The sequence below is a fragment of the Pinus tabuliformis genome, chromosome 4_2 (genome assembly GCF_031772625.1).
Source record: "Pinus tabuliformis cultivar Carrire ecotype Pingquan chromosome 4_2, CPIR1, whole genome shotgun sequence".
Classification (NCBI taxonomy): domain Eukaryota; kingdom Viridiplantae; phylum Streptophyta; class Pinopsida; order Pinales; family Pinaceae; genus Pinus; species Pinus tabuliformis.
The window spans coordinates 1,060,570,328-1,060,581,827 of NC_142304.1; the positions used below are offsets into that span (position 1 = coordinate 1,060,570,328).

At 38.6% G+C, this 11,500-nt stretch overlaps 1 protein-coding gene across 1 annotated transcript; it reads right to left on the minus strand.

Moving 5' to 3' along the window:
* Nucleotides 1–836: 836 nt before the first annotated feature.
* LOC149173267 (uncharacterized) lies at nucleotides 837–11,103 on the minus strand. Its single transcript, XM_089426638.1, has 2 exons — nucleotides 10,810–11,103; nucleotides 837–982 (listed from the first exon to the last, which is right to left on the minus strand). Exons 1-2 carry the CDS (start codon nucleotides 11,096–11,098, stop codon nucleotides 837–839), a joined length of 435 nt encoding a protein of 144 aa, XP_089282764.1. The 5' UTR covers nucleotides 11,099–11,103.
* Nucleotides 11,104–11,500: the final 397 nt, after the last annotated feature.

Sequence of the window (11,500 nt, forward strand, 5' to 3'; positions counted from 1 at the left end):
TCACCTAACCGGTTATTCATAAGTAACGATTTAGATTGAATGCCCATGTATTGCACTGGATAATTACTAATTATTAATGACAGGTATGTTTGGATGAGAAAGATGTTGAGGGATCTTCATCATGACCAAGATGGAGCTACTACTATTTTCTGTGACAACACCTCGACGATTTCATTGTCAAAGAATTTTGTCTTCCACAAAAGGACCGAGCATATTGATGCTAAATATCATTTTATTAGAGAGTTTATTAACAATCATGCAATTCTGTAGCACTGTAGGTCACAAGAATAATTCGCTGATATTTTCACAAAGCCATTGGCAGGTGAAAGTTTTGTTTATCTCAAAAACTGTTTAGGAATTGTCAACGGCGGCAATTGTGATTAAGGGGGAGTGTTGGAAATAATAATCCCAACCACCATAATAAATAGCCTGACAGCAGCGATACTTGTTAGAAGTATTTTTGCAGGTTGCGTCTCTGTTTGAAGATGGAAGGACTGAAGTCAGGCGTGAACCATTCCGAAACTTAGCAAAGGAATTTAATGCAGTTAATGTACTTTGGTAGATAGATATGGGCAAGCATTCATTCAGCGACTATTGCCCACACTCCAGAAATACTTGGGCGATTTTGATCACACTCAACAACAATATCATATTAATTATTTTTTCTCTGTGATGAATTAAATGTAAAATTGTATGTTAAGTTAAATATGAATGTAAAATTCATTTTGATAAGTTAGACAGTAAGAGAGGAAGAGGGTAAGAGAGAAAAAGAGCCCAATGATGGAGCAAATTTTGGTGGGCGCGTGAAAACAACAATTACTATGTTTTACTGTGTGTTATTCCGCGTGAATGTAAATCTGTAATTTCATTCCTTGCACAAACATGTTGTCAATAGGCTTCTTTCCAGTGAGCATCTCCAATAACAATATTCCAAAGCTATAAACGTCACCTTTTGTTGTGATATGCCCACCCAATCCATATTCTGCATTCAAACATTCTCGTCATAAGGTTTATAGTTCAAAATATTTAATAAAAATATGAAACTCATAATATTGTCTAAAATGCCATCTAGTTCAAATAATACCTGGAGGAATGTAGCCCACTGATCCCTTAAGTGCAAGTGTAGAAGTGAAAGTTGAATCCTCATTATTTGCAAAATATATGGTTGCAATCCCGAAGTCTATTACATATGCTGTCAAATCTTCACCAAGAAGCACATTGTTTGGTTTCAAATCACAATGGATCACTTACATGAAACAATGGTGATGGAGATATACCATACCTTGGGCAATGTCTATTGCTATATTCAACCTTTGAATCAATGTCAAACCACTTTCTACTTCACCATTAGGATATAACCACTTTTCTAAGCTTCCATTTGGCATAAATGGAAATATCAAATCTTTCATTTGGAGGTCTGAATATGAGGTTATGACTCTAATCAAATTCCGATGCCTAACTCTACTCAAAACTTTGCACTCCTTTTTGAAATTCTTGTGAGCCCCTTCTCTTTCCAAATTGAGAAGCTTGATGGCAACCAATGTCCCATCATTCAAAACCCCTTTGTACACTTTCCCAAAAGTACCCACTCCTAACAAGTTGGCATCGCTAAATCCATCTGTTGCAATGATGAGCTCTCCATAAGAAATTCTTCGATGCCCCACATTTAAGGATGCCCCAACATTAATAGGAATATTCTTCTTGTGATTTAGTCTACACAAGATTCCTATAACTAAACACAGTACAATAGTAACTGCAACTGCAACAATAGGTATGACAACTTTTCTCAGATGAGAAACACTTTTATGCTTGTGAGTAGAGCACAATGACAAATTTACCCAAGGTCCACAGAGACCCGGATTTCCCATAAATGTCGTGGCATTAAGATTTTTGAAAACTCCACCTTTCGGGACCTCTCCTGAGAAGTTGTTGAAAGAGAAATTCAATTGGTTGAGCATTTTGAGATTTGCCAATGATGCGGGTATTCCACCTGACAAATTGTTGGAAGATAAATCTATATTTTGAAGACTTAGAAGTTCACCGAGTGAGATTGGGATTAGACCTTCATGTGCATTGCAAGAAAGATTCAGGTATTGTAATTCTTTGCAATTTCCAAGCCCACTTGGAATATAACCAGTTAGTCGATTTGCGGAAATATCTATAGCTTGAAGCATAGCCATCTTACTTAGTTCCAAAGGCAAGTGACCCTCTAATAAATTGTTTGAAAGGTTGAAATAGAAAGCTAAATTTGCAAGACTTGCAACAGATGGAGGTATCTCCCCATTAAGCTTGTTGTATGAAAGGTCTAGCAATAATAAGTTCACACATTTCCCTAGATTTTCTGGTATTTTCCCTGATAACCTATTCACACTAAGATATAAATACCTTAATTGCTGAACGTTAACAATAAAATCTGGAATCCTTCCTAACAGATTATTGCTTTGGAGGTCCAAAAGCCCTAACCTTTAAGTTGCCCAATTTCCATTGGAATGCTTCCCTGTAAATTGTTCCCTCCCATATATAACTCTTCCAAGTTTTGAAGATTTTTTAGTGTAACTGGGATTGCTCCCGAGAAAGAATTACCGGCTAAAGAGAGGTGTGTTAAATTCGTTAAGTTACCAACCTGTGGAGGTATTTCCCCTACTAATCTGTGTTGGGGATTTTTCTGGTAAAATCCCAAAAACAAATAAAAACTGAACACAAGAGGCAATGCTCTGTTTCCTTCTTTCCTCAGGATCCTTTGCATAGGGAAGCTTTAAAAAAATGACTGAGAACAGAGTATTACATACCCAGAAAAAGATTTCTATTCATTAAAACAAAATGCCTGATACATATTCATCCTCTTTGCTGAGAGGGATTCACCAAAAATACATTTAACAAAACTCTGTCTCCTCCTGAGAATTTACACTGCTGGTTTGTAAAAAGCAATTTTCATTTACTGTTGTAAAAACCCTTTTACATTTACTGGTGTAAAACTATTTTACTCATACTGCTGTAAAATAAATTTACATATGCAGCAAAATTTTACATTACATTCATAAAAAAAAACTTTACTCACACCATACGCTCTTGCTTCTTTCCCTTCATTTGGGCAACCAACAAAAATTACATTTCAACCTCTGTTCACTGCTGTGAGTTTTATAAAATACAAAATCATTCACCAAACAAAACTCCCGTGCTTCTTCACTTATGCACTGCTGTGCAATATTTACCTTGATTCACGCTGGTCAAAAAAAATCCATCGCACATATGCGCTTCCCCTTTGTTTGTCTTTATGCACTGCTGTGCAAACTTCAGTTTCCTTACATTACTACAAAAAAATTACCCATGGCCCTGTTCTTTTCTTTCTACACACTGTTGTGTGTTTCATTGCGTATTCAATGAACAACCCCATCACGTTTTTGCTGCTGTGTAAATATTTTTCATATATTGCACACATCAAAAACATAATCATACATTCTGACTTGCCATGCTCCCGTAGACAAATAAAAAACATCAAAATTAAAATTTCACCAACTATTTTCGAATGCCATTTAATTCTCAGCATGGCGGTCAATTCATTCACTGACAATTCGGTGGTCAACCAAACTTGTTTTTACTCCACGCAAATATTTAATGTTGGCTCGTATGCAGGTTTGAAACAATCAACGGCGGAGAACGATGAAGCGGATCGGATGGCGGACAAGAATATTGGGAGGCCTTTTGTTGCTGAACGATAGCGTCCGATAAACCAGTACAGAAGCAGAAATGGTTGAGGACGCGTGGACGAAATTAATTGGATCGGGCTCGTGTGTACGGAAACTGCTCTCACCACAAAAGCGGTCCGAAATGCATCAGGCGGTTTGCTGGTTTCGCTGAGCGGTTTCGGGGTTGTACGTGCTTGCTGAGTCGGCTGCCATCGCTGTCCATGTTGCGTCCACGGTGCCTGCAGTTGGAATTAATATTCCAACACTCCCCTTTAATTTCAACTGCTGGACATTCAGTCATACCCAAACACTTCCTCACATAGAGGGATTCACCAACACTGCTTCTGATGCAGTTCCACAAACAACAAAATAGTCTTCCTCTTAACAGAGGGATTCACCTGAGACTATGCTGAAGAGCACCTTCCTCTTGACAGAGGGATTCACCTGAGACTGTGCTGAAGAGCACCTTCCTCTTGACAGAGGGATTCACCAACATGCCCTCTTCAGAGGCACTTCAATCTGTCTCTTACATTCATTTAGCACATACGCGCTGCAGCGTATTGCCTTTTGTTTTCTCAACAGAACAAGTGCAAAGATTTCATGCTGTTGTGTTTTCTTTGCATTACATTTCACTTGCGCTACTGCGCATTCCCTTCCTGTTGTTTTCACAATGAACAACAACCAAAACTTCACGCTGCTGCCTGCTCCCCTTCATTGATTACAATCGCACTGTTGTTGTGTCTCACTTGCATTTCAGATGCAAACAACAAAAACTGCATTCATATGCGTTGTTGCGCTTCTACCTTCTCTCTCAACAGACAACCACAAAACTTACATTACAATCCATATCTGCACTGCTGTGCATTTTTCAATAACAAAATACTATGTCTCTTCTGGAACAATTACTCTGTCCCAGCTTACAAATTTACACTGCTGTGTGTAAATATTTCTTACATTCACTGCTGTTGCATATATTGCATTTCAATTCAATGAACAACACACTCACTTCACTTACATTTGCTGTTGTAAAGAAAAATTTCTTTTACATGTGCTGCAGCTCATTACATTTCGTTTCTTCAACAAGCAAACTTCATGCTGCTGCATTTTTCATATTCACATTGCTATGTGTTTTTACTACATATTTTCCGACAACAAAAACAAGACTTGCATTACCCTTTTCACTGCTGTGTGAAAAATTTCATTGCATTCTCAAACACTGGGCATTTACGCTCTGCTGCGTTTTGCCCTCTTCTCATTACCACAAAAAAAGTTCACTTCTGCACACTGCTGCATGTTTTTCTTCCTTTTGTTTTCAAAATGGACAATAACCAAAAAACTTCACTGCACTTACATTCGCACTGCTGTGCGTAAAAACATTTTCTTTTCACCGCGCTGCTGCACTTCACATTTCAATGCTGCCCATTTTTCTTCTCCGCACTTCTGTGCATATTGCATTGCATATGTGATAAAAAACAAAGGAAAAACATTCCATTTTTCAACACCACTGCGTATTACATTTCAGAGGGATTAACAAAAAGATTTCATTTGCGCTGCAATACATCCTCCACGCAATCTCCATGCCCTGCAGACTTTTCTTCTATGCTTTTATGGCAGATTTAATTCCATATCTCTCCCCTATAAAAAGATCTTCATCAAAGAATGACTGTTAATAGAGTTCAGCAATTATGATAAAAAATTACAGGCTCCCCTTAACTGTATGCATCATCTTCTTTCAGCAAAGTTTTCTCAAAAGAAACTTAGATCAACTAGGGAGTTCAAGGGGCTTTCAGACTATATTTCCTTCCTTCTCCATACTTGTGTAACTTTCTTCTTTTGCATGGGTCTAGCTTGTGTAAAGGCCCATATTAAGTTACAGTCACGTGCCATATGCCCAATGTTATGACACTTGAAGCATTCAACATTGTTCATGAATAAGAATTCATGATTTCTTCTTGCAAAATTGTTTCTTGGAGGTTGTCGAAGACCATAACATCTATCTCTATGAAATGCTCTACAGTCTTTTGCCATATGACCAAAGTTTGAACAAGAATAACAATAACCAAAAAATGAACTCTGGTACCTGGGAGATGGAGGTTTCCTTGGTTTACTTCTGAAGCTTTGCTGCCTTGAGATCCTTTGATGATAACCATTGCATCTTGCCTCTTTGACATCAGCTACATTTCTTCTTGGAGCTGGTTTTCTGCTTGGAGTAGAATTTCTTCTATTGTAACCATGATCTTTCTCCTTGCCTTTGCTGGAACTAGGAGCATCATAATTTCTTTCTGCCTTCTTCAAATCTCCTTTGCTTAAAGCATTTTCATTCTTGTTTGAGGGTTCACCAACATACCCGAGTCCTGATTTATCATATGGAGATCTGTGACAGCTAAGCATGTCATCCAAGGCTTGAGAGCTCTTCATGATTTTGTTCATCCCTTCAACCTTTTTCTTGAGGAGGACAATCTCTTCTTCCAATTTTTCACATTCATTACTCTTATTTGCAAGTTGTTCCTCAGTTTCTTCCTTGCTACGAGTACCTTCAGCTGCTGCTATTTTAAAAGAGATGATATCTGTCTTCATTTTGGAGATTTCTGTTTGACTGATCTCCATTTTCTTTTCAGCTCCTTGTGCCTGCTTCCTGGCTTCTTGTAGTTCAGACTTAAGGGAGGAGACCTCTACCTTGTACTGTCCAATCTCTTCTACAAGCTTGTTCACTCTCTTGTGCCTTTGTTCAAGTTGACTTGACAAGGCGTCTTCCTGCCTCTTTGCTCTATTCAACTGATTTGTCATGGATATGACTTCTTCATGATGTTTCCTTTTGCTTTGATCAAATTCCTCCTTAAGCTTGGCAAGCTCTTCATCCCTTTCTTTTACTTGAAGCTTGATGAGGTCAACATTCTCATTTTCAGCTTCTATGATGGATTCAGAATTTCCTTCTTGACTGATGGTCATGGTTAGTGCTCCCTTTGCATGAAGGTCATGAAGTATGTCCCATATATCCTTTGCTGATGAATATTTTCCTAAATTCTTCTTTACAGAATTAGGCAGTCCATCCAAGATAGTCTTTGCTGCCTTTGCATTGTACTCCTTGGATTCTCTATCCTTCTTGCTATCATCAATCACTGATTCCCAAATTTCAATCCCTTCAGACTTTAAGAAAGTTCTCATTTTTATTTCCCATATATCAAAGTTCCCATCGAACCTTGGAGCCTCAAATAGAATGCTTTCAAATAGATTGTTTTCTATTTTAATAGAAGAGGGAGACACAACCTTAGAAGGTTTGGAGACTTTTTTCTTTGACCTTGCCATTCTTAACTATGTTTAAAATACCTGACTGTGTTTTTAAAATGACTCACTGTTTCTTCAACAACAACACAGAAAATTAATCTGAAAAATACTTGAATCATTTTGCCTAAGACTTCACACTGCTGGAGAAGCTTTTACTGCTGCAATAAGAGTCTTTCATTCAGCTTCTTTGACACTTCAAAGAGCCTGAACAAGCTCTGTCACCATCAAAGAGCCTGGACCAGCTCTGATACCACTGTTGGGGATTTTTCTGGTAAAATCCCAAAAACAAATAAAAACTGAACACACAGAGGCAATGCTCTGTTTCCTTCTTTCCTCAGGATCCTTTGCACAGGGAAGCTTTAAAAAAATGACTGAGAACAGAGTATTACATACCCACAAAAAGATTTCTATTCATTAAAACAAAATGCCTGATACATATTCATCCTCTTTGCTGAGAGGGATTCACCAAAAATACATTTAACAAAACTTTGTCTCCTCCTGAGAATTTACACTGCTTGTGTGTAAAAACCAATTTTCGTTTACTGCTGTAAAAACCCTTTTACATTTAGTGGTGTAAAACTATTTTACTCATACTTCTGTAAAATAAATTTACATATGCAGCAAAATTTTACATTACATTCATAAAAAAAAACTTTACCCACACCATACGCTCTTGCTTCTTTCCTTTCATTTGGGCAACCAACAAAAATTACATTTCAACCTCTGTTCACTGTTGTGAGTTTTATAAAATACAAAATCATTCACCAAACAAAACTCCCGTGCTTCTTCACTTATGCACTGTTGTGCAATATTTACCTTGATTCACGCTGGTAAAAAAAAATCCATCGCACATATGCACTTCCCCTTTGTTTGTCTTTATGCACTGCTGTGCAAACTTCAGTTTCCTTACATTACTTCAAAAAATATTACCCACGGCCCTGTTCTTTTCCTTCTACACACTGTTGTGTGTTTCATTGTGTATTCAATGAACAACCCCATCACGTTTTTGCTGCTGTGTAAATCTTTTTCATATATTGCACACATCAGAAACATAATCATACATTCTGACTTGCCATGCTCCCGTAGACAAATAAAAAACATCAAAATTAAAATTTCACCAACTATTTTCGAATGCCATTTAATTCTCACCATGGCGGTCAATTCATTCACTGAAAATTCGGCAGTCAACCAAACTTGTTTTTACTCCACGCAAATATTTAATGTTGGCTCGTATGCAAGTTTGAAACAATCAACGGCGGAGAACGATGAAGCGGATCGGAAGGCGGACAAGAATATCGGGAGGCCTTTTGCTGCTAAACGATAGCGTCCGATAAACCAGTACGGAAGCAGAAATGGTTCAGGACGCGTGGACGAAATTAATTGGATCGGGCTCGTGTGTACGGAAACTGCCCTCACCGCAAAAACGGTCTGAAATGCATCAGGCGGTTTGCTGGTTTCACTGAGCGGTTTCGGGGTTGTACGTGCTTGATGAGTTGGCTGCCATCGCTGTCCATGTTGCGTCCACGGTGCCTACAGTTGGAATTAATATTCCAACGCTCCCCTTTAATTTCAACTTCTGGGCATTCAGTCATACCCAAACACTTCCTCACATAGAGGGATTCACCAACGCTGCTTCTGATGCAGTTCCACAAACAACAAAATAGTCTTCCTCTTAACAGAGGGATTCACCTGAGACTGTGTTGAAGAGCACCTTCCTCTTGACAGAGGGATTCACCTGAGACTGTGCTGAAGAGCACATTCCTCTTGACAAAGGGATTCACCTGAGACTATGTTGAAGAGAACCTTCCTCTTGACAGAGGGATTCACCAACATGCCCTCTTCAGAGGCACTTCAATCTGTCTCTTACATTCATTTAGCACATATGCGTTGCAGCGTATTGCCTTTTGTTTTCTCAACAGAACAAGTGCAAAGATTTCACGCTGTTGTGTTTTCTTTGCATTACATTTCACTTGCGCTACTGCGCATTCCCTTCCTGTTGTTTTCACAATGAACAACAACCAAAACTTCACGTTGCTTCCTGCACCCCTTCATTGATTACAATCGCACTGCTGTTGTGTCTCACTTGCATTTTAGATGCAAACAACAAAAATTGCATTCATATGCGTTGCTGCGCTTCTACCTTCTCTCTCAACAGACAACCACAAAACTTACATTACAATTCATATCTGCACTGCTGTGCATTTTTCAATAACAAAATACTATGTCTCTTCTGGGACAATTACTCTGTCCCAGCTTACAAATTTACACTGCTGTGTGTAAATATTTCTTACATTCACTGTTGTTGCATATATTGCATTTCAATTCAATGAACAACACACTCACTTCACTTACATTTGCTGCTATAAAGAAAAATTTCTTTTACATGTGCTGCAGCCCATTACATTTCATTTCTTCAACAAAAAAACTTCATGCTGCTGCATTTTTCATATTCACATTGCTGTGTGTTTTTACTACATATTCTCTGACAACAAAAACAAGACTTGCATTACCCTTTTCACTGCTGTATGAAAAATTTCATTGCATTCTCAAACACTGAGCATTTACGCTCTACTGCGTTTTGCCCTCTTCTCATTACCACAAAAAAAGTTCACTTCTGCACACTGCTGCATGTTTTTCTTTCTTTTGTTTTCAAAATGGACAATAACCAAAAAACTTCACGGCACTTACATTCGCACTGTTGTGCGTAAAAACATTTTCTTTTCACCGCGCTGCTGCACTTCACATTTCAACGCTGCCCATTTTTCTTCTCCGCACTTCTGTGCATATTGCATTGCATATGTGATAAAAAACAAAGGAAAAACATTACATTTTTCAACACTGCTGCGTATTACATTTCAGAGGGATTAACAAAAATATTTCATTTGCGCTCTGCTGCGCTGCAATACATCCTTCACGCAATCTCCATGCCCTGCAGACTTTCCTTCTCTGCTTTTATGGCAGATTTATTTCCATATCTCTCCCCTATAAGAAGATCTTCATCAAAGAATGACTGTTAATAGAGTTCAGCAATTATGATAAAAAATTACAGGCTCCCCTTAACTGTATGCATCATCTTATTCTAATTCTTGTAGGGCGGAACAGTTAGTAAGAGCAGTAAGAATGGGCAAGTCTGTAGTGCTGCTGCTCACCAGTTGATTGCCACCTAAGAGGAGTACTTGGAGCTGCGTCAACTTACCCAACTTGATTGGCACCATTCCGCCGAGCTGATTCAGACTTAAGTCGAGCAATTGAAGGTTGGTACAGTTGAAGAGGGATGCAGGAATCCTGCCACTCAACTGATTAATTCCCAGATAGAGTCCCTGCAACCGCATGCTCTTGCGACACAACTCCACAGGAATGTGACCAGTCAACTGGTTAGTATCGATATCCAATATTCCAAGATTGGTGAATTTAGAAAAGGAAGAAGGGATTTGTCCTGAGAGGTGGTTCCCATACAGAACTATAACCAATTCGGAAGGTACGCTCCCGGGAGAGTACACTTCCGTGAAGGTTGTTGATATGTTTCCTGAGCAGGTGGGGATTCTACCCGTCAGATTGTTTTCTCCTAAGTGTAAGTATCGTAACTTGGGAAGAACGCATATTAGTTCTGAGGGAAGGTTTCCAATAAGATTGTTATACCCAATAGAGATGACTTGTAAACTATGGCACCTACCAAGATTGGGCGGAACAGAACCTTGGAGTTGATTCAGATAAAGGTAAAGCTTCTTTAATCGAAACAAATTTCCCAATTGATAGGGAATGTGACCATGAAAAGTGTTATTGGCAAGGTCGAGAATCCTAAGAAAGGAAAGATTGCCGAGAAGAGGAGAGATTGTACCTTGCAATTCCATAGATGAAACATTGAGTGAAACCACTCTCTGTCTGTGGCGACTGCATATGACACCTCTCCACTCGCAGAAGGAAACATTGCGTTTCCACGTAGCGGCTAACGATTGCCATGGATCGTAGGTGATTGTAGAGAGAAATGCAAGGAGAGCCTCTTCATCGGAAGCATTGCCGTGATGAGCATGTCGGTGGTCTGACAATTGAAGGGTGGGTGGACAGAGAAAGAGAATGAAAAAAGAAAAGAGGAAAAGAATGGGAATGGGAACGTTACAGATCTGCATCTTCTACTGCTCTCAAAGGAATGGGAATGTTTTCAGTTTCTTCGTCTATTTATAGGAATTAATTAATTAATCTTTGAACTCTAAATGCATTGCGCGCTGTTAAATATAGAAATTCAAACGGAACAAATATTAAAAACCCTAAAGTCCTGCGAGATGCTAATTTTCCACAACCGAAGAAATGCACATTGGTATATTAATAAAATATCGCACTTCGATAAACTACTCGAAAACCACTCTCTCGTCTTTTACTTTTATTCAATGAAATTAACGGTAGCCTCCCTGAGGTGCAGATAATGATAGAAATTCAAGCATCACACATGAGAAGCGCTAATTTCGTGATAGAACACTTAGAAGCTCATTAGAAAATAGCACAGCGATAAAAGTCATAATAATAATAATACC